Here is a 23,949-nt window from a genome sequence, read left to right on the forward strand (position 1 = left end):
TCTAATTAAAATGCACCAAAAAAAAAAAAAAAAGACAGCATTGTAACAGATCCAAAAACGTAGCAGCTCACAATAAAGTCATTTCAATGGGACTGTGACTGCTGATCCTAAACACTTCAGTCTTTAGAGAGACCATCTAAATATCCTAAAATATCCACACTCAGGAAGCAAGCCACCGAATTTATGCATACTGCAAATGAAATACTGCATTTATAAGCCATCGTTTTAAATTGTCATCTGTCTTAAATTGATCATTACAGCCAGAGCTTAGCACTGACTATCAAATCTGTAAATATGAGCAGGAAGTTTCCCTGTGCAATTCCAGTTAACCCCACGGGGGCTCAGGCATTCACTGTCTGCTCCTGCTCTTGACCATTGAAAGGAAGAGATTTTATTGCATGTTCAGTCAATTTAATAAAGAATACACAGCATCAGCCTTACCCTCTTTTCTGATCTCTGCAGGAACGTTACTGATATTTAGTTCCTCGATATCCAGCTGCCAGAGATTAGCCAGCTGTCCAAGTTCTGGAGGAAGCTCTCGGATACCAGGGTTACTGCACAAAAACAAATAAATCTACCAACAACCAGGCTTTGTGTGCAAGTAGCTGCTCTCACGGACTCTCAGATTGTGCTATTCTATCCTTGCAGAAATCTTCCATTAACATTTTAATAAGACTACTCAGCACTTTAACAGCAATTTCCATCCTAAAAGTGATGCATAACCTCAATTTATCCTCTGAGGCAGACAAATGTAATCATCTTCGCTGGATAGTTGAGGAAATAAAGGCAAAAATGATGAGTTATTGAATGTAACACTACAGAAACTGACAGCAAAAAGCCAGAATGAACTAGAGGCACATTAGATTCCCAGGCCTGTATTCAAAGCATTAGATCATCTTCCTTAAATCAAAAAACCAGCCTCCTCCTTATCTAAACCATGGGCACAGCTCTAACAAGGGGCTGACTATTTCCAGTTTTCTGACTTCAAAAGCACTGGACATCTGGGGTGGGGCTCCACAGAAGACTGGTCACTAAAACAACATGGAAATAAGACTGCAAAGCTTTTCCAGGACATGGACTTACTTTCCTAAATAAAGCTCTGTTAAACCTTTCAGGAGGCAAACGGACTGTGGGACAGAGTCCAGCTGATTGTCGTTGAGATAAAGAACCTCCAGAGAATCACTCAGAAATGCTGGAAACTCCAAAAAAGGACCTGGAATGAGACAGGAAAAAAAATTGCACCTTTAAAAAAAGGAACAACAAAACAGGCATCAAGGCTCTGAACCAAGAGCTTCACCTGAACTTTGCAGGCAGGACATGAGGTCATGTCCACTGGCAGGGGCCACCACCAAGCAAGAGCAGAAAAGCAAATGGCCTTCAGTGACAATCAAACATCAATGTTCACATCTCGATGTCCTAAAGTCACAGTGCTGGAAGGTGACAGTGTCCAGGATTTATGGGGTGCTGAGGGAGGAACTCCAAGCTTGCCTAAACAGCTCAGGGGATGAGTGGCACCTTATTTTCTGCTGTTGAATACATGGTAATACCTTGTGAACTGCCCCTCCTGCAGCCTAACAGCTGGCACAAGTGTGAGAGAGAGCATCCCATGGGCACAACTGGCTCTTAACATGGCACTGAAAGGGCACACCCAGGGCACAGCTGGTTCTCACCCTGTTTTTTCCATATTACCAGAGAAAAGCCAGAAGCCAGTCAGAATTTATATTCAGGCTCCCACAGTGATTTATGGTGGATCAAAGTCAGTAACAACAGAGAAGAAAACCCAAACTGCAGCTGACAGACTGACTTATGCTGCCTCTAAAACATGCTGCTGTTTGCTCCTCTGTTCTGTTTTAGACAGAAGGACTCAGGGAACTTCCTCTATGCCTGAGGAGCATCTTGGGTATTTTGGGAGCAACCCAAGCAGTAAGAGCATCAACTGCATGGCTGAGTTGCTGCTGCTGGAGAGGTTCAAACAAAGGGAAGCTCTGCAAGTTCCAAAGAGCATTATTTTACTCCAGAAATGGATCCTGGGACAGCAGCACAAAAAGCTGCCATGGATTATGTTGCTGTATTGAGGGTGTCACATTTATCTACCAAAGAGCATCCTGAAATGAAGAAAAACCAGGCAGGTTTGGAGTCTGATTAAGGAAAGTACAACCAGCACCATCTGCTGCCCTCGTGGTCTACCAAAGCAGCTTCCTGAGATGCAAGACTCTCCCTTCCTAAGGGATGGGACAGTTCCACTTCTACCAAGATCTTCTTCCTTTACAGAGAAGACGTGAGGAACTGTAATTGGACTCAGCCAAAAAGAGGGGAAAGAAAATGGAAGACATTTTCCTCAGGAGAAAACTCCCCAGTTCTAATATTAACAGCACTTCCAGCCTGAGCTGTGATCAGAAAAGGAGCAAGATAGAGAACCACTGTCTGCAGGGGTGTTTCATACGTATGACAGGACTGTCTGCTGTGGGCAGTGTCACAGTCTGCCTTTGAGCTTTCAAATTAAAAAATCATCTTTGGGATTATTTTAGGAGTACAGCAGGTTTATTCATGGATGCAATTCACTTCCTTTCTGGCTCATCGCTGGACTTAAACTTTGCATTGTTGCTCTTCAGTAGGTACCCAGGCACAGACAGATTTAGCCCCTCTCGGACACGTAGGAGCAAACTCCTAAAATAGCAGCAATACCCTGAATTTACCAAAGAGTCCCAGGTGGAAAGGAGTGTACTATATTGGAAGCAAGCTCGAGGTGTTTATGAATTGTAATTATTTATTCATGAGTTATTTATGATTTCCCTGGCTTCAGCTCAAATTTTCTTTTAAAGAACTGTTGAAAAAATTAAAACAAATCCCATCTTGAAAATGTATTTTTGGATGAATAAACGCTACCAACACCACATATGCGTGTGCAAGAAGTTATTCTGAGACTTATCAATCAAGTAGAGTGAGCATCCATGAATTATTCTCTTTAAATAATCTAGACTTAAGTAAACAGCTTTGTTGGTAAGTCATATGAAAACCTGTCCACCCCCACCTCACCAGGAGACTTCTGTGAGCAGCTTATGTACTCCAGCTTCTGTTTTCTCTTGATGTTTAAATTCTTGGCCACGTTCTCTCGTCTCACCAAGCTATACTTGGCAGAGGAACAGAGAGAAAAGGATGAGCTGGCTTTGCTCTGTCTCTGTGGCTGCTCATCCGTGCCACCAGCCAGGTGGGCTCTGTGTCCCCCTGCTACCTGAGGCCACCTGAGGCAGCTCCAGGTTGCTCCAGGGCGCAAGGTGCCACGGCTGTTCAAGTGTTACTGATGCAGAGCCCATCTTCTGCTTTCTGCAGGGGGTTATGCTGGGTTTGCAGCATGTAGAGATTTCCATTAGGACAGCAATTCCCTTTTAGAGCTGGTTTTAGCTGCCTTTGCCTGCTGCTCCTGCCCTTCTCTCCCCTTTGGGAAATGCTGCTGTCACACTTCACAGCGAAGCTCCGAGGATATGTCAGACTCCACAGACTCACAAGGTTCAGACCCCTTGTCCAGTTCTTCCGTATTCCAGCAATGTCACAACATTTCTACTTCCATTTCCTGCTTGTGAAGCAGCACAGACCAACCTCTTCTCCCCCTGGGGGGACACACACACCTTACTCAGCACAGCAGCCCCCACTTCCATGGAGAGGAAAACGAGGCAGGACCAGCCCTGCCCGGAGGTCCAGGTAGAGCCTCTGCCTCTCAGAGGAGCCAGCTGGAGGTGAGGATCTCCAGCTCTAACCTACAGCTATGGCTGTACATGGTACATTTAGCAATTTCACCTCAGGCACAGTTTTCAGGGGGACTGAGGGAAGGATTTGCTGCTGGAGGGCCTCTTCCTCCCACCAGCAGCCGAGGGATGTGCGTCAGGACGACGCCGGCTCTTATCCCACTCTCTGACTGGCAGGGAATGTTTTGAGCCAGGCATTCTGCAGGCAGCCAGAATGAGAAAACTCCCCAAGTGCTTTAAAATAAAACAACAAACAAAAGAAATGCAGATGAATCCCACAGAGAGCAGGAAGCAGAGCAATATCTTCTGATATCCCTTTGTTCTCTCTGGGATTCCATGTGCTCTGCCCCAAACTGAGGGTGCAAATCAGAGGCAGGGGAAAATGTGTCTTTTACAAAGTCAGCAACAGAAATCATCCCCAGAGCCACAGGGATAATTATGGGTTAATTTCCTTTCAACATACCACTTAGTACTTTGGCTAAAAGGCATAACCTTCATGGAAGAGCAAAAGAAACATGTTTCACATCATCTTTCTATATTGGTGGTACCAACCGGCTGCATCATTTCTTTAGAAACATTTGATCTGAACGTATTTCCTCTTAAAGAAATGCATTTGCACTTTAAATTGCAGAGGAATTTACTCTGCTATCCCTGCAGCCAAACTGCAGATTCCTGCTGCTTCCCAGCTCACCTGGCAGTGCCAGCACTCCCTGTGTGCCTTACCTGCCTCGGGGCCACCACGCACCCTGTTCTTCATGGTGAAAAAGGGGATCTTCTTTGTTTTAAATCCCTCATCGCTCCTGTGGGCCAGACAAAACAGAGACTCGTGGGGAAAAGAGCTTGGAAAGGTGCTGAGCTACAGAGGGAAGAAAGAGCTTGACCCAGCTCACAGCTCCCACAAGATCCCACCTGCTCTGGAGAGATGGGATTGAAATCCACTGTGCAATCAGACTCCAACATTTGTCCAGCCCAGTGGTTTTCTCCTGGCAAATCAACAGAGCTCCTCAAGGCAGCGCTCCCAGCTCCCAGGGCAGGAGCACTTGACCCCTGGTTTTATGGGTGTCAGGGTTAAGTGGTTGTCAAACAGCAAATTGAAGGAGTTTCACCAGAAGCGCTGGAGAACCGACCTGCTGCCACTGCCTGCCCTCCCCATGGAGTCTGGGACCCACCAGCACGACTCTGGAAATGCACTGGGACATTCAAAAAGTGGTAATTTGTCTTTTGCAACTGACACAGAAGCTCCTAAGGACTCCAAAAACTGTGTTGGACAGGCACCCAAATGAGAAGATATCAGCATGACACAATTCAGTGCAATTTTGGAGATGATAAAGGACCTTTAACTCTCTATATTAAACATCCCTATTGGAATTCCTAAATAGAAAAACGTCACTCTTTTATTGGACGACCTTATTAACATCAGCCTTAGAATCACAGAATCCTTTAGGTTGGAAATCTTCTCTATGAACTTGCAGCTGGTTATACTTCCATTTAAAAAACAAAGACTTTTCATTTTTTCCAAAACAATACTCCCACACTAACTAATAACTGCAGTCCAGCCAGATGGTTTATGGTTAAGATACGCTCCCCACAAACTTGTGTTTGTAGTGATGAACCACACACTGGGCTGAAGAAATTCCTACATGCTCAGAAATTAAACTGCCATTATCAATAATCTATCCACTTAATAAATGATACAGTGTGCTAAATGCCCAAAGGATCAGCAAAGGATAATTCATCACTGTCAAAGACACACAATATACTTGGGGACATGGTATGTGGGTATCAATGCCTTCTATGCAGGTGATTAATTCTTTCCTGACACCCTTTGTGTTACACGAGGGATTGGGTTTGCTGTTATTCCTCCAGCTTTTGTTTTCTTAGCCAAAACTTGAAAGAAACACTTACTTCCCAAGCTGATTTTTTGAAAGATCCAGCGACTTAAGCTGTTTGCAATTCCACTTATCCTGTGAAGGCAACGTAACTAACTGATTTCCCAGCAGCTTCAGGGACACCAAAGCCTAGGAGAGGAACAGCCTGGAGTTAGAGAGCACCAAACACACAGAAAGAGCTTTTTAAGCATGGCTATTAAATAACAGAAACACCAAGAAAGTACAAGAAAGTACATCTTATTCATCAGAACATCCTGTCCGTGCTGCCCAGCATGCAAACATTTCCTCCCTGTCCCCAGCAAGTTCTGCACGGAGCAGCACCACTCACTCCAGGGAGATTATTGCTCCACTTGCTGACAGATGCACTTGGAAACAGCCCATGCAAGGAGACATCTTACTTTTCAGTGAGGAAACCTTTCCAAACGGAAAAGAACAGTCTGATTTACCAACACAGGATGCCACGTGTGGGTTATATATATATGTAATAACTGTATGTGTCTGGTGGCAGAGTGGGCTTACACCTGCAGTACATGCACAAAATCAGGGTGCAAAGCATGAACCACTTCACACAAGGAAAGGTTTTGATTGCTTTTTTATGACATCTCTATTAAAATGGACAGGATTTATATTCACTTTCCAACATTTATACAAGTTACACATCTCTTTTTTTTTTTTTTTTTTTTTTTCCCTCTTAGCAGAGACCTGAATTTTAAAAACAAGTTAAGCTGATGGATACAATACAGTTAACACCACACAGATAGGACTCAGCTGGAAATACCAAGTTAAACATAAGATCTCCTTTGAATTTAACTGAAATATATTAAAAAAAAGCAGTTCCCAATCAGATTTGTAAAGTTTATGCTCTTCCATCTGCCCTTAATAATACTGAGGCTCAAACGATCATTTTCATTTGGCTGAAAATCCATTTTTCCACTGAAAAACAGTGTTGTCTGTAGAGTTTCCAACCAGGTTTATCCAGCAAGTTCCCCCTCCCCCCATGAAAAAACTGAGATAAAGCAGAATGTCAGCTGAATTGTCTCCTGCCAGAAGCACAGCAATATTAATGAATTATACCCCATGGAAATCATGTTTTACCAGCAGAGACTTCAGCGTCAAGTGAGTTAAATGTTTTATGTGCTCCATGTTAATACAAAAGGTTTTATGCCCCTTTTCATCGAGCAGGATTAACAGTGTCTCACAAAGCCAGTTTGTTGGCCTTCCTCCCCTTTTTTAGATTGGAAAAATATGAGGTGTCCATGTGACATAAGCGATGGGCAACCAGCAGTGGCTGGAATGGGAATTATCGTGCAAAATGCTCCCTCTAGTGATGGAGAGGGGCAGAATTGGGCTTTGCTGGCATTTGGGGAAGGTGAAAACAAAACTGCAGAGTGAGCCACTGAAGGAAAGGGAAAACTGAAAACTGAATCCTGACAGCCAGTGCTTTTACCATGACTCGTGTTCCCCTGGAAAGGAGAGCCCAGCCTGCCCCTGGCTCCTGGTGTGGGGCTCTCTCCAAGTGCAGGGACAATGCCTCAGACTTCTCCCCCAAAACACCCTCGGGCAGGGGGTGGGAGGAAAGGGAGGCTGCATGTCCCAGAATCAGCACAAACTGTGTTCTGTGGGGTCTGACTGGAGGGTTCTTTTTCAGTCATTGTGTCTTTGTCCCCCCAAACACTGACCAAAGCCACTCTCCAGGGAGCTGAGAGCCTGGGGAGCTTCTCTCCAGTGGTTCTGTGCATGGGAGGAAAACTAGTGACTGTCAGCTGGCTGTGCTTCTTCATGACTGAAACTCTGCAGATCTCTAGTCCTTTTAATTTGCCTCTTCTCTGTATAATTTTTCCATTTTTGCTGCCTGGAAGTGTGAGAATGGGGTCCTCCAGAAGGAACACGATGGCAGTGGCAGACAAACTTCCTTCAAAGCTGCTGCCACAGCGTGCAAAGGGGTGTGAGATGACACCTGAGTGAAGAGACTGCATCCAGATTAAGGTGCCTCGGTCAGGTCACAATGTGGAAAAGCTGACCAGAGTCTAACCTGAATTATTCCACCCAGAGGGGGGCAGGAGACTTCAGGAGAAGCAAACCAGGGAGAAGCAAACTAGTCTAGAGAACTAAGACATGGCTTGCTTGGTTCCTTTAGAAGGCAACAGCCAGGAAAGCTGAGGACATGGATATGAACCATCACTTCTGCATCCTTCCCACAGAGAGCAGTAGGGAAAAGCATGGAGCTTCTGCACCTTGGTTTCTCCCTCCACAACCCTGATGTTCACAATCTTGCAGGGAGGTTTGGAGGAAACCCCAAGTTCTGCTTGGTTTCACATCAATACCACGTGAAAGCAGAAATTCTGACGAATTTTGACATAAACCCATGGATCTTTGGTGTTCACAGGAAAGAATTATTTAATCTTTAAACCTTTAAGATTACAGAAGTCCCAAGCATCACTGTTTAGGGCATTCAAACGTGATATCTTCAGCACAGAAAGACTAACCCTAATTACAGAACGTTTTTTTTTTCAAGAAAAAGCACAACTATTTGTGAGTGTACTTGAGTACATCAATATTTCAATGACTGGAGCTTGGAGCTACAATGCAGGGCTTGTCTTCCAAACTGTGCTCCTAAATTCTGCAAACCACAGACATCCAGAGAGCTCTCAGAAGACCTGTGCCAGAAACTAGATATATCTCACTGGATGAGGGCCTGAATGTGGTGATTCAGGTGATTCAGCCTGCTGAAGGGCTTTGTGCAATTGCAGCAGTTCCAATCAGCACGTGGGCTCCTGCCTTAACCAGGCAGCCAGTGGAGGTCTGAGTCAGTATTGGGAAAAAATAATACAAAAACTATGAAGAAATGACACTTACTTCAAGCTGAAAGAGTCCTGATGGAACTTCTTTCAGTGAATTCTCAGAAAAATCCAGTTCTCTCAGGTGATTTTTCCAAAACACAGTCAATGCATCAGGTAGGAATTCCAGTGCATTTCTAGATGCTTTACAACATTTCTGGAAAACAGAAAAAGCCTCACACTTACAGAGCAGTAATCACCTCTTTAAATAATGTGGTAGATCAGCTGTCACAAGTTGAAAGCTTTAAAAAAATTAATTCTAGGTGGTCTCTTTAGATATCTTGAGCTAGATAAATAATTGGTCATGTAGGCACATGGGGTTTGCTTAGGAGATGCTCTCAACTGCTGGTGAATTTCTCGGTGGGCAAAACGTATTCTAAAAATTATTTTGAACATCACCCACCCCCACATTTGCTTTTCAGCCATAAACTTCCCCAAAGGATACTGCTCCCCTGTAAAAATGAGGAATGAAGTCACAGCGATGGGGGTGAATACAGATGTCCTAGTTTGCCACGGGTTTGGGGAAAGTTCTCTCTAGTGAAAGCTGGGTGTTTTGGAAAATGATCCTAACAATAAATACTTCTGCTCACAGGAACTACAGATAAAATGAATACATCCATGTAAGACACATTTCTACAACTTTTCCACCAATGCCATCAACATGGTGAGAACAGGGTGGAACCTCAGAAAGACTGGATCTGAAACCCATAAACCAAACTTGGCAGGGGCACTCCTACAGAACAGCCTTTTAAGCATCTAACAGCTTTTAAAGCATCACAGTAAATTTTTTTTTTTGCATTGTTTCAACAGCTTTTTCAGCCTCTGACTTTGTCAGAGCAGTTCAACTTACCAGGGGGCAGGCCCAGGGATCTGGAAACACTTTCAGCTGATTTCTGGAAACATTCAGTATGTTTAGGGACTTGAAGCAGTATAGAAAAACCGTTGGAAGTTCCACCAACCTGTTGTCAGAGACGTCAAGCTCCTGCAGCTTCCTTAAACCAATCCAATTAGTTGCTGGAAAACATGAAAAAATTGTGGCCTTGGTATAAGCATTGAGTGTTTTTAAGGTATTTAAGCCATTACTTTAACATTTTTGGGTTCTTCCCTACAGCTCAGCCTTGACATGCAAGCCAAACACTGGACTGTACGTACTGTTTTCCTCGTCAAATAACTTCTCCATATAGTTTTTGGAGGCGATGAGTTTTTTAAGGTTTTTAAGATGCAGGAATCCAGTAGGGAGAGTGGAGAGCCTGTTGCTGGATACATCGACTTCAAGTAACCTGTGAGTACAGAACAATCTCAGTCAGGCATCAGTGGAACACCAGCAAAACCTTCTGTTGCCACAGACATCTGTTTTACCAGGACAGCTTCAGTTCTGAATGAAAGCAGCTGAAACGAGCCTCACAAAGCAAAGCATAAAAGCCTAATTAGAAAATTAACCCTGCCAGGGAGCAGAGAGAGGAGGTCTGGACAGACAGCAGATCAAATCATTGGTATCAGCCAGTAAATGTCACTGTGAGGCAGCTTAGAGGAATGGGGCTCACCAGAGCTGGAGAAAAAAAGAGGCCACATGAGACAACACAGGAATAAAAGTCCCCACAACTGTCCTGACAACAAACTCGGGAACACTGAGAATGCAAAGGGGCAAATCCTAGGCTACACCTGGCAGCAGACAGAAGCTCCTGCAATGTGCAGAGTGTCTCTCAAGGCCAGCCTGAGGCTGCTCTCCCACAGGCTCAGCTTTGTGTGGAGCACCCACCTCGTACAAATGATCTCATCAGAGGACTGCACACTGGGTAACTCTGTCAGCTGATTGTCAGCCAGGCTCAGCCTCCGGAGGTTTATCAGCCCCCATGGGATCACGGATGGGAGGGACACCAGGCAGTTGGCAGAGAGGTCCAGCTCAGTTATCTGACAGGAGATATCGATCAGCCAGTCCAGATCCACCCAGGGCAGTTTGAGGTTTGACCAGTTCACACACAAAGCCTGCACGGGTCAAAGAGACAAGAGGAAACCACATGAGTGAAATCCCAGTTGCTCTCAGCCTGTGCTACACCACTGGGAATCTGGCAGAGCAGAGCACAGTCCATAAACATTTTGCTCACTTTCCCATTTTGCTCACTTTCCAATCTGCTTCTAGGAATTAAACTGACTCAGAGATGAAATCATGCCTGGATATCAGCAGCCCTGCCATATCTGCTCCATGATTTCACTCCAAAGACCATGAGCAAGCTCAAGCAGGGGACCTGGACTTCTTCACCAGCCAAATTATTCATGGTCCAGCTTGGACAGAAGAAAGTGTGAACACATAGTGGCCATCAATGCAAGGAAACAACCCAAGGCTTCATTTTCAAGATCACCTCGTTGCATTCCACTCCTTGTCCTGAAATGCACGTTTTAAAAATTATATTCCCAGAACGTTTTCATAAACTTGTTTTTGACATAACTCATCCTAAAACCAGCCTCAACGGAATGACTGTTAATTCTCCACCAGGAGGCAGCAAGAACCCGACAGCAAATTTAATTTGCTTTCCAATACCCAGTATTTAGCTCTTTAGGCTTTTAACCCCAAATTTAGAATTAAAAGGAATGCATTTGAGGAAGGCAGAGAAAGAAAAGGGAAACAAAGGCCTGTCTCCAATGCTTATTTGAGACTCAGAACTGGTCATGTAGATCAGACAGTTCAAATATTTAGGAGAATGGAACAAAGGGTTAAGTACAAACAGATGCACTTTTTAGATATTGACAGCAGTTGTGCTTAGTGTAGACACTGTGCTTTTCAAACCTCCACTCGTGATGCCTCAGGACAGCCCTGCAAATATGAATGGAAATATTATGCCCATTGTGCCACTGAGGAAACCAAGGCAGAGAGCTCCAGCTGTTTGTTTAAAGCTACATCCACTGCCATGCCACAAGGCACCCCTGTAAAACACAGCAAGCCAGCAGCAACAAGAAATCAAGCTAAGCAGAGTCTCCACTGGCACTGCAAAGTGCACAGCATCCAGTGGGAGCTGCACTGCAAAGCTTTCACCCTCACACTGAACACATCCTGCTTTACTGCTACATTTCCCAGGTCTGCATATTTAACAGCTTCCTGCTCAGAAACTCTTGGTTTAAATTCATCAAGTAGTTTTCTGAACTTTTCTCTCACCTGTAATATGTACCACAAATCCCCTGGCTTAGGAAAAAAGTACTTGTCCTTGTGTGCACCAACCAATGCAGTAATAATACAACCTTACAGCCTTCTTTCAGGGGGTGCAAGCAGAACCTTGTGTCTGTGATGCTCCTCTTTGCAGACTGATAACTCATCCTTATTTTGCATTTAGATTGCCCTGTATCATTCCCCTAAAAAAATGCAGAGGCACGGCCTCAGGGTATTTAATGTGATAAAGAGATACCTGTAGAATGCAGACAATGACTTCTCAAACCACAGACAAGATTGTAAAATCCAGCACCTGCTGTAGATGCTGCCTGTACCCAAGGCAGCTTTTTGAACCCCAGCAATCAGTGCCCTCCTTCCCATTCACAGAAAAGGACTGTCAGTGTCTCTGCAAACTGGAGGAACTGCTAAATCCCTCTGACTTAGAGACAGTGGACAAAGTTCAACTGGTACCAGTAACCTGGTATCAGTGGTTAGGGGGTTGGTTGGCTCAGGACTCTGCAGTGAAAATGTTACTTAAGTGAAAGAAATCCTGACAGCAGTGCCACAAAGAGAGGGGATTTACTCCCCAACCCATACTTAATCATCTGCACTGCTTTTTCCCAGAAAAGCTGTTTCTCTGATGCCAAAGGTCTGTGATGCCAAAGTCGCAGAGCTCAGCCCAACCCTCTTCTGTTTGGGGCTGGTGGTGAACTCTGTGCTAAACCAGGGACAGAGTTCAGAGGATGTTAGCTCAGGGCTGACTGCAGGCAGCTCCCTGCTCCTCTGAAGGCCAAGGAAAACCTCTGCAGACTCCCCTCTCCTGCCAAAGGAAGAATTTCTCAATACAAGCCCTGAAGACTAAATTGAAATCTACTGCAGCAATGTCAGGAGATGCACTGAGGCAAAGGACTGGAAATTGTGCAGGAGCAAGAAACCCTGCTGCTCTTGGGCAAAGGATCAGCTATAAATATGACAAATATTTACTTAAATCTGAGGCTGTCTGGTAAGGTGATTAAGAAAGGCTGTTGTGCATTTCTCCTAAATGACGTGACGTGCTCCATCAGAACCTCGCTCCTGCTGCAGATGGGATAATCTGAGGACAGGGATCTGCTCCCTCCATCAACAACCCTGCTCTGAATGTTGTGTGGGACTGCTGCAGAGCTCAGTGCTGATGGTGATGTAAGTGAGATTACCAGGATAAAGAAATGAGAGGAGGATCTCCCCCCCACGCACATACATTTGTATGCTTGAATATAAAATTATTGGTAAAATATCTCCCAGGGAAAATACAGCAGACAAAACTCTTCTCTGGCCTGTAATGGAAAAATTAAATATATCTCACACTTTACACACTGGAAAGTCCATTTATCTCCCTGCTGACTACATCTATTGAAGTTTGGAATCTGTGCCCAGCCACTTCACTGCAAAGGCTGTCTTTGGCATTTGTTACCTGTTCCTGTAAAAACAGACCATTTCCTCTCTTTAGCAAAACTCTGGTTTGCTGTGGGTATAAATTTATGCCAGGAAAGAATAGAAAAAGGAGAATCAGGTATTAGAAAAATGAGATGTAACTCCTCTTGCCTGAGAAAGGGCAGCTCTGCTCAGTGCAAGGGCTGTCTGGAAGGTGTGGCAGCCAAAACCAGCTCTCAGGCACATTTTATGCATAGCTCTGCATTCACTACTGTGAAATCGATTGGAGCTCAGCTGTGCTCAAGTGTTCCCACTCAGAGATAGCACAGAAGGGACAAAGCCTTTTGAAGTTCTGGGCTCACTCTGAAATGACCAGAGCCTGGTTTGCCCTCCCTGTCCAAGTGGAGAACTTTCTGACATCCAGCTGGCTGCCACACACATCCCAATCTCCACACAATCCAGTTCTGCTTCCTCCCAGTGCAAAAGCCATCTCAGGATGAGCCCTCAGAGACAAGAAGAAAGTGCCGAGGCAGTTTGTCTGCAGCTGCCACAAAGTTGTTTTTTAAGAAGTTATCAGGGTGTGTGAGTGTCACTTCCCAAAGATCTGAGCTCTGCAGACAAACTAGGACAGATCCTCCTGAATCTGTCCCAGTCTGCCAAAATGAATTCAAAGAGAAAGCATTAAATAAGCAAACATATTAAAAATAAACAGCTACTAGGAGAATCAAGGTCAAGGTTCTGTGTTTTTTCCTCTGCTTTTTTTTTCTTTTTCTTTCTTTTCAAACCAGGCCCTTCTGGCAATTAGCTGATGTCTGAAGACTGCTCTCTTTTTCACTCAGGGTGTGACAACAGCAAAGCTGAGTCACTTTTACAGCAGCTAAGTTAAATATTGCCAGCAAATTCTCATGGAAAACAGACCTCTTGCCTGTGATTCAAACATTTATCTCAAGTTTATTCAAGCTGAATTATCCAGTTGGATTTCTTTTTTTTTTCTTCTGAAAGACATTTCACCAACTCTCATCCTCATCTAGAACTCAGACTCCTTTTGTTTATCAACAAAATTAAGAGTAGCACAGGGAAGGCTCTAAATCTACTGACTGAACTAAAGAAGCCAAGCTCACTTATGCGGTCTAACACTCAGGGTACCAACAGGAACACAGTGAGAGGATTCTGCCAGGAAAACAGAGATTGGAGAAGTTTGTAAAGCTACTAAAACCTCTCTCCTTATTTTCACTTAACACCAAAGCAGAAGCAACAGCCTGCAAAGCTACAAGCTGAGCAGACAGATACTCAACTGGATTGACCAGGGATGTCTTTTCACTGCAGAATTTTTGTGACGTGATTACAACTGTAAGCATTGAAAGCTCAGGGATCTGAATTGCTGGAGAACAGTATAAATAACACAGAACACTGTGTGTTTCCTTATGAAGTAGTAACAACACCGGTGTGAGACACCTTTTTTTACTGCTGAGGATCTCAAGTAGGGAAGATACTCAGCAGATCATTGCTTTGCTCATGCTCCTTGCTAACACAAAGCCACCCAAGCCCATTTTTACCTCAACTGTCTGACACAGAAGGGTTCCCGTGCTCAGCTCTGTGCCATGCCAACACTTGGGGACACCACAGAGTTTGTGGCATCACCTTGCAACCAGGGGGCACAACAAAAACCCAAAGAAGTGATGATCCTGGGGGCACAGAGGAAAGCTGTGCTAGAAGCAGCCCAGCTTCTTCTCTGGAAGACTCTGAGCCCAAAGTTGGTGTTTCCTCTGCCCAGCACAGCCTGGCTCACACGATGGTGTTTAAATTGCCCCACAGAAGGTGCTGAAGTGTCTGGCACAGCATGTCATTAAAAGCCTTGATGTTTTACACCCTGTAATTCAGCATCAAAGCCACTTTCACGGCTTTCTAAAAGGGCAGCAAACCACAAGGCCCTGAGTTGAGAAGAAGCAGCAGCTACATGTCATGCAAAGACAATTATCAGTTATTAACGTGATGCCCCTTTAAAACAGCATCTCCTCAGGCAGATAAATGGTTACTTACTGTTTTTGCTGGAGCACTACCTGGTAGTGGGGTTGTCTCAATGAAATACTTCCTCAGAAGGTGTTTGCTGGATTCAGGACTGTCCATCAGGATGTAGGAACAAAAGAAAGCTCCATTCCGCAACAGAAACACGGCTACATCTTCATTCCCTTTGGAGAAAAGCAGATTGTTTGCTCCCTTCACCTCATGTAAATGAACCAGCAAGGAGCTGAACAGAAATCCTGGGAAATAACCACTTCTGAAAAAAACTGTGGGGGTGTTCAAAAAGGAAACTGAACTGTGTAAAGGCTGTTTCCTCCAGTGGCAGGACTCAGTTTGGTCAAACTGAGACAGCAAAGACACTGTGCAAAAGTGCTGGCCCAGGCTCTTTCTTCTCTTTTTTCCCCATCTTATTAAACTATACACACAGCTGTGCTTTGAAGTGTAAATTACTCAGCCTAAATCAAGCATGTGTGCCAGAGTGTCCATAACAATAATGCTTTCACTTGCAAGGATTCTGGTTTTAAAGGGTCTTTTCCCAAGGAGTTTATAGAGGAAAGTTCAGCCTCTCAGCATTCACAGTTATCTAACTTCCCAAGGCCCTGACTCCAATCTGGCTGAGCCGAAAAGACTCAGAGCCAATTTTATCTTAATTCATCCTGCTGGAAATCCAAACTCCAGACAAGGCACAGATACCATCCCCTGTGTGAACAGCTCAGCCATTCCTTTGAAGACCTGGCAGCAAAGGGGCAAAGTGTGGAAGCATGCAAATACACACCTGCCTTGATGGCAGCGTAGAGGGGCAGGCGGATGAGGACGGGGAATTCGTTCTTCCTGACTGCACAGCTCTCAGGGTCAGCACTGTAGGCACGGATCAGGAGCTTGACAATGTCCAAATGGCCCTGCTGGCAGGCTATGGCCAGCATCCAGTTCAGGAGCTGCTGGTACGTATTAGGACCTACCAAAAACACACAAAATGTGGCTTAGTTGAGGGTACCGGGCTGTGATGTGAGAGGAATACCCACAGATAGTGGCTGTGCAGTGGGGTTTGGGGCAGGGTGAAGCTCCTGAGGACAAAAGGAACAGGTTACACTGCAGGAGTGTGTCACAGAAGGGTGCTAAACTCGTCAGGTACAAAGTTTTCAGCTTTGCTTAATTGTTCTTCTTTACCCACCCAGCTAATGGGTGAAATTTTTTATCTGTCTCTGACCTCTGCATTCATAAGGCAGCAGCAGTTCTGCTAAAACATCAGCAGACAAACATCTGACCCCAAACAGCGATGATCAGGACTGTCCTTGCATCCAGATCCAAAGAAACATTAGATCCAAACACCCAAGACTGGCCACTTCTTGCAAGTTCATGAGAGGGGATACAAAGAATGGGGAAAACCAGGCAAGTTTTCATGTTATTTGATAAATAAAACAAAAATAAATGCTTCAGTCAACAAAAAAAGAATTGCTTTAGCTTGTTTTTGCTGCAACCTGAAGTTTCCCACAAGAACTTTCACTTCCCCTTCAAATATTTCATTTCAGGTCAACTCTTTACTATTAATTCATAGTGAAGTCAGACAAATATCATTTAAGGCTACAACTAAAACGCCAGGTTCTGAATTCTGCATGAATTTGCTGATATTTTAGTCATTCTCAAAGTGCTTTTTTTTGGTCAGAAATAATGTTTTCCTGTAGAACTCCACTTTCCTCTAGGAGTGCCTAATTCTGGGCATGTAACTAAATGCCCAGGACAGAATTATTCCTGCTAACAATAAGCAGTCCCTAAATCTTCCCTAATTCCCTGTACTACATCCACATACTTTACAAATTCACATCCTCTCTGAAACACTTACAGGAACATCCACAAGCCCAAGTTTTACATGTCAAGGCTTTTTTTGCAGCTTATCCATGTGGAAATTACATCGCTCTTTGCATTCTTAACAACTCAAATAAATCCCTCACCCTCCTGCTGCAAAAAAATGGGCTCCACTGAAGCTGTAAGCCACAAGCAGTTCTCACTGTTCCAGGGAGAATCACTGCAGTGCAACGGCCAAATTGCAAATTTACTCAATTTATACCTAAGCCCTGTGATTGGTTTCTCTGTAACTTCCCAAGAAAACAGCTGGAAGGTCCTGCATAAAAATGTCTGAAAGCTGCTGTTTGTACAGAGCTCCTCCTCTGAACCCCCCTGAAGCAAGAGTTGGAGGGAATTTGGTCACTTCTGAACTAAGTTTCCAGAAACTACTTAAGTCATTTTTCATTACTCAGTGTATTATATTAATATAATATCATTTTTGCTGCTAGGTTACTCAGCTTCCTTTCTGGCTGAAAGGGTGTGAATTTGCACCCCCCAAACTGGAACATTTATTTTGCTTACCAGTGCTCCAACAGAACACCAAATAAACAGGTTTCCCAACAGGTTATTCCTGTTCTCAGTGAGGCCACTGGCAACTATTTAGTCCCAGTGAGGAGCTAGAGCTATACTGAGGTTAAATATTGCAGAAACCAGCTTAGCTCTTGTGTGACTGCAGTGTCTGAGGTCAAGGATTTGCCCCAGATGTTCTGCAGGACCTCTGGACCCCAAATGCATGGAAAGCCCCAGGGAGAAGCAGCTGCCAAGCTCACAGAACACTGAGAGAGCAACAGGGACCCAAACACAGCTCCTGGTCCTGAGTCAGAGCTGTGCTCAGCCCCCCACTGCTGCCTTAAGAATCACGTCTGAGTCAAAAAATGTCTCTGCTCCGAAATAATTACTGTAATAAAATCTAAGAAAAATATAATGATTATTCTAAAAAAGGAATTCCCCTGGAAGTCAAAACAAAATGTGAAGCAGAGAACACAGTGGGTGTCAGCTGTGCACCCAAAGTAACCCTGACCAGTCAGACCACTCACTGCCAGCACCACTGAGATTGTTGGATCAACAGTGGGATGATGCTGCATCCTGAAAATCCCCCAATTTCACCGTAGGGTCTGGGATGTTATCCAGCTGCAAGACCTGACAGGAATGAACTGTCTCAATGGCATCTTCCTCCACTTCCAGTCTGCAAACATGGAACACTTGTAAGAATGTGTTTCTCTTCCCCAGGGCGGGGGGAAGTTTTCTTCAAGCACGGCAGAGATCTGATCCCTCCACGCCACTTTCCCATGGCTAAACCCCTCCCAAAAAATCCCAAAATGCCTGCTAGGAGCTGTTAGCACACAGCTCCTGAAAAACTTGAGGAGAGGCAGGCTGAGCCCAGGGCTTACCACGCAGGGAATCCAGCAGCTCTTTCACGATGTCCTTGTGCCCAAAATACGCCGCCACCACCGCTGCGTTGTCATCGTTGGGCTCTGTGGGTAACACCACCAAGGCTTCCTTCAGCAGGTACCTCACTGCCTGCAGGTCTCCATATGCTGCTGCAATGCCTAAAAGCTGGCACTGGGGAAGGAGACACAGCAGAAGAAACTCTCTGTTTAGGGCAGCAGGCAGAGAAAAGAGCGTTTCTAGAGCTGGATGGGTTTGTTTGTGCCCACGCCAAGGCACTGGTTAATTGGGAATGTCATAATCACTAGTGGGCCATTGTAATCGTGGGTGATAAATGTATTAGATTAATTTGTTTGGGGTTTGTAGGACAGTATGTCTTTTTTTGGTATGGTTTTTTTTCACGTAAGTGCTTGAGGCACAGAAAGGTGAGTGTAAACCTGTTTTTCAAGGACCAACAGAAAAAGCATTTGCACAGCTCAGCTGTAAAATGCAGTGTTACCTGTTTTGGAGATGGCCAAAATGACTGGACATGCAGAGACCCTCCCAAAACACTCACATCAGCTCTGTGCAAAGGGCAGGCTCTGAAGGCAGAGCAGGGCAGAAGATGGCACAAGAGTTTGTGATAAAATTTCACACACAGGCAGCAAAATCTTCCCAGGGGGCCATTAACCCTCTTTGCACTAATGGGAGAACACATTTTTTTGCTAAGTCTATAAACTGCTTCCTTTTTACAGGGAAAAATGCATTTCCCTGTTTCGGTGACCACAGCAGCAGCACCCCTCCTCACACAGCCTCCTGTTCCTACAGACACTGCTCCCTGTGGTCTGTCCCATGTTCCTGATCTGTGTTTTCAAGGGCAAACTGTGTCCCCGAGCATGTCTCTGCAGATGCCCAGCCACGTCTGGGACTCACACAACCACACGGATTTTCTCCATGAGGAAACGACAGAAGACAGCAGCACCTTGAAATTTTGGCATCTTTGCCAAAAAAAAAAATCTGAGAAAGAGCAGTAACCCAACCCAACCTTTTCCACTTGCAGTGCAGTCTCCTCACAGGACAACCTAATCAACTCTTGGGCCTTGCTGGTGTCCCCAGCTTTGTAGGCATCCTGGATGCTTTCTGTCACAGGGGTCTGGATGACGGAGACGTCGCCACTCGTGGACTGTTTGCCACCCATGTCCACAGTTCCTGCAGGAAAAACAGGACACAGAAGTCAGGGAGAAGTACCTGCTCACTACTCATGCACAGCTGCAATGTCAGTGAGTCCTGGGAATAAAAGAAGTTGGTGATTTTTAGTGGAGTATTGACTGCACGTAATTAAAAAAATAAAAATAAAAATAAAGAGTCTGATAAAAGAAAGTGATAAAATGTGAAAGTACTTCCCAACAGGGACATGAAACTGAGAGGGACAGTGAGTTCCCCAATGGCTCCCAGGGGTGGTTTCCAAAGGAAGGTGTGGAAGCTCACACACATGGACACATGAACCCTTCATCTGCCTGGCACATCCTCCTCCCACTGAGGAACCAGGGAAGAGGAGCAATTACATGGAACTGGCATCCTCAGGAATTCTGACAAAGCCAGGAATCTGAAAGGGAAATCTGGTATTAGTGGCTTTGCTTTAGTCACACTCCACTCCTAACAACAGCCTGATAAAATCCCACTGTCCTCCAGCAGTTTCAACCAGGATTTTAGGCACCTCTGCAAGTTTGAAATGAAAGAAATTGGAAATATTTACACGGGAAAAAAAAAAAAAAAAAAAAAAAAAGGTAAAAGGAGATTTTGCAAGATGCCCAGTGTCACCTTAATCAATCCTGAAGAATCTCCTAGATCACACTTTCTTTTCCTAAATGGTTTTGGGAGCCAGAAGAGCTTTTAAATGTCAGAGATTAAAAGATGAAGCCATTAGAGAAGATGCTTAGGTGGGTGGCTAATGAGGCAGGCAGGAAGTCTCACACCCAACCATTCCCCAGTTACCAGTACAGGGAAAGCTGCATCAAAGTTACTGAAATACAAGATGTTTTCAGGTCCACCCCTGAACAACAAGAAAGACAGAGGAAAAAAGCATTTTCCACTTGAAAACAAAGTGAATTCTCCTGCTAAAGCATTATGAATTATTATTGCTTATTTGCAACTGGTTAAATAAGGCACTTAAGCCCACAGTTCTTCACATGTACTAACAAGGATTTATTTTTTATAAAGAGTCACATATGTCACACAGGGCCTGGTTTAATGGAGCCTGGAAAGAGAAGTAAATTCGGAGCAATCTATAACTGTCAGTAAATATCTTTGAATAATGCAGTCTGAATCACCAGTAGGTTCTGACTAACACTTCTCATCAATTATTTAAACGAAGCTCAAATCACTCAGACATTGGAGATGGCTCCAGAGGTTTGTGCCATTAGAAGTGTACCCTCACCAATAACCTTTCCCAGAACGTGTGAAGGACAAGGAGCAGAAATCAAGGCCCATGGAAGTGGGATTAAATTACAGCACAACAAACAGTATCTCAGAGCTCATGGAAATGGGTGTAGTGCTTCCGTAATTCTGTAATTTTAGGGAGTACAGGGGAAAAGAAATTCCTTCTGCATTAGGTTCACTCTTCTAAAGCAGACCACACACCTAATAAGGGATCATTAAGAATATCATATACGATTTAATTTTAATTTTCATGGACACAGAAGATTGGGAAAAAAGTATTCTTAGGCAAAGTATGTTTAAAGGATGATGGAAGGGAAAGCTTTGAAGCAAAGCAGTTCTCCAGCCAAAACAACTCAGAACTGGACTAAGAAAATGTGAAAAGCATAGATTCAAACAAACACTGCAGTTCCTGGAACAAGCAGCCTCCCCACTCGGCACCCTGTGATGAAATCCTGAACATAGAGAGAAGCTGTGGAATTCCCCTTGGAGGAAAAAAATGCCTCACACTGGAGATACAAAACAGCTGGAAAGCTCCTCAGCCTCCTGCTCAAGGAGCCCAGCAAACCAGGGCTGACAGAGTAGAGCAACTTCAATTTGCTTCCTAGAGATTGCAGAAAGGAGGGACAAATTTTACTCAGTTCCTGCCTCAATCCTGATTTTGGGGACTGTCACTCAGGGCCCACATCTGCAGCCATTCCAGATGTGAAAGCACAGCCTTTCTGCCAAAGGATTGAGCATCTCTCTTTGATTTTAGATCATGGCCTGGGAGGGTGGAGATACAAGAATCTCATGGTCAGAGATTCATCAGATCCTGGTGTCACATCCCCCTGGAGCAGAGAGGTCTCCAGCCAACCTCCCACACACAGAACTCTCCTGAAAGGAGCATCTTCCAACTCTCCTGCTGGAGCTGCCCCACTCCAGCCAGCACAAGCAGGGTCACAGAGCTGTAACTGAGGGAAGGAGGAACTCTGCCTGCTCAACCCTAATCCCAAAACCACTTCTGTGTTTTGCCAAATGACTACTTCACAAAACAACTCAGCCAATGTGTTGGGCTTCCCCTTACATTTTTGGCCCCCACACAATTTCTGAAGTCCTCTGTAGTGCAATGGCTCAGTCACAACCTCTGGTGCCACCAGCTCTGGAAGAACAAGGGCTGGCCATGAGTTAGGTTCTAGGAATTCCTGGGATCTCCAGGAACTGGAAGGTCACTGGCTCCATGGAGTTTATTCCCAGAAGAGTCTTCAGCATATTCATTTTAGTCCTTAAAACTCCGTTTCAGTCTTGCTTTAAGCAAATTTTTACTGATCTGATCAAAACTGCTCAGTTTAGAACATCTGAATTTCCATCAAGCAGAATTCAATAAAGGTTTCACTGAGCGTAATAAATCTGGGAAATTCTACTGTTTGAAACCAATATTTTTAACAGTAAATATTCTTGGCAGCAAGATAATGCTACCCCATCTCTCAAATTTCTTACACCAAAACTCCCTTCTATGATTGCATTCTGCAGAGTAAATTGACCTCCTGCCTAAGGCCTGAGGGAAGAAGCTGCCAAAGTTCTCCAGCAAAAAATAGTCCTTGTGACTATCAACTGAAAGCCTGAAAAGAGCAAAACTGGTGAAATACAGATTAAAAAAAAAGTTTGCTCTCAACCAGCAGCTGTACTCACATGGTTCTGTCAGATTTTAGTAGAGCTTTCAGAGGTTGAATGAGAGAATGTTGGTTATCCATTCCCAAACTGCCAAAAAACACAAATGCCATCCAAGGCAAAGCTAAGCATCTCACCAACAAAATTACCCAGCTCACAGAAGACTTCCTGGTGACTTAGTAAATGATATAGTGGTTTTTGAAATACAAGGGCAAATTAAGAACCGGCATGTTCTATAAGCTTCATTTATACTAACCAATGGGGGGAAAATAAGTGAGGAAAAGTACATTTTTACTGACTAAAGGCTGTTTTACTTATACAAGATGCATGACTGACCTATCATCAGCAGTGGCATTCACGTAGGCTGGGAATAAAGTTTCGCCAATACATGCACCAGCCATTTTTAGCAGAAATCTAGGCCAAAATCCAAAGAAATTCTGCTCTGCTTTTCAGCTTACATGTCTCCTGCTCCTTGCCTGAGCTCTTCATGGCTTTTCCTGTCAGAGCCACCTCACTCACACCCAGCCTTGAGCAGTGTGACAGGAGGGCAATACTGGAGCTCAGTAACACTGAACCTCTGTTTTTGGACTGGATTGTGCAACACGTTGAGCATTTGAGCCCAGATGTAGCAAACTGCTTTTAGTTCTTAGATTTTATGGATTTAGGAACTGGCTCCTGCACTTTGCACAACAGGGTCTGTGTTAGTGCACGTTGCTGTGTGCAAACCAGCTCAGCAAGGGATGGCAGCCCAGCAGGACTTCTTGGATATCCCTGTGCTATCCAAGAAACTCCAGAAACTTTACACACCCAGTGCCATCTTTCTTAGTTTCTGCTTTATTGCACACAGATCTGGGCAGCTCCTGAGCTGGCACAGGTTCCTCTGAGAGCACTGCCCCAAAGCAGCCCCAAAAACACATAAATGAGGCCTGTTTGAACTGAGGAGGGTTCTTTTTTTACCATTGAACATCTATGAAAATAAAGCCATGGAGTTTGCTCCCTAATGTGCAGCCTCTGCATCCCCACGTCATATTTGTTTAACCTCTCCATAGATCCACAGCTTCTTTCCTTTTCTTGCTTTCTGCTAAAAAAGCTGTAAGCAAACTCAGGGCTGTTAGTGAAGGGGAAAAGGGGAGGCACCTGCTGACACTGAAAATGCATCCTTCATCACATCCTCACACCACTTAACAGCTTGTACAAAACCAACTAACTTTGGAATTATTTCTCTCTCGATTTAAATGATTTATACTTTGGAAATACCTTTTAAGTTTGGCTTTGCTGTAACAACCCTTTATAAAAGCTAAGGGCAAGACTAATTTTCTTTTTAAAAATATTCCAATGAAACCAGAGGTTATCAATAAAAAAGCAGTTATTTCATTGCCATTAAAAGGGCACAAGGTATCACTTTTAATGTGCAACAGACTGCTGACCCAGCTCAGAGAAACAAAATAAAAATAAACCTTTTTAGTAATAAAGAGCATGATGAGAATTTTAGGGTCATGTACAGTTAGACCCTGTCACAGGCCTTATTATTACAGCAGGTGAAAAAAAACCCCTCTAAAATTTCTCAATTGACAGCATGCCATTAGTGCAAGGGGAGGGTTTGCAGGTCA

The 23,949-nt window shown here is 44.3% G+C and overlaps 1 protein-coding gene across 1 annotated transcript in view; it reads right to left on the minus strand.

Moving 5' to 3' along the window:
• LRRK1 (leucine rich repeat kinase 1) overlaps window positions 1-23,949 on the minus strand; it is a 72,212-nt gene that overhangs the window by 33,549 nt on the left and 14,714 nt on the right. The window contains exons 3-14 of the mRNA XM_066328245.1: window positions 19,299-19,462; window positions 18,277-18,448; window positions 15,819-15,998; window positions 15,062-15,210; window positions 10,229-10,455; window positions 9,622-9,749; window positions 9,320-9,483; window positions 8,489-8,626; window positions 5,649-5,761; window positions 4,467-4,543; window positions 1,084-1,213; window positions 442-554 (exon numbers count right to left, since the gene is read on the minus strand). Of these exons, the coding sequence (XP_066184342.1) occupies window positions 442-554; window positions 1,084-1,213; window positions 4,467-4,543; window positions 5,649-5,761; window positions 8,489-8,626; window positions 9,320-9,483; window positions 9,622-9,749; window positions 10,229-10,455; window positions 15,062-15,210; window positions 15,819-15,998; window positions 18,277-18,448; window positions 19,299-19,462 (1,755 nt within the window). The remainder of the gene's footprint in view (window positions 1-441; window positions 555-1,083; window positions 1,214-4,466; window positions 4,544-5,648; window positions 5,762-8,488; window positions 8,627-9,319; window positions 9,484-9,621; window positions 9,750-10,228; window positions 10,456-15,061; window positions 15,211-15,818; window positions 15,999-18,276; window positions 18,449-19,298; window positions 19,463-23,949) is intronic.

This window comes from Sylvia atricapilla, chromosome 13 (assembly GCF_009819655.1).
Source record: "Sylvia atricapilla isolate bSylAtr1 chromosome 13, bSylAtr1.pri, whole genome shotgun sequence".
In the NCBI taxonomy this organism is placed as follows: Eukaryota; Metazoa; Chordata; class Aves; order Passeriformes; family Sylviidae; genus Sylvia; species Sylvia atricapilla.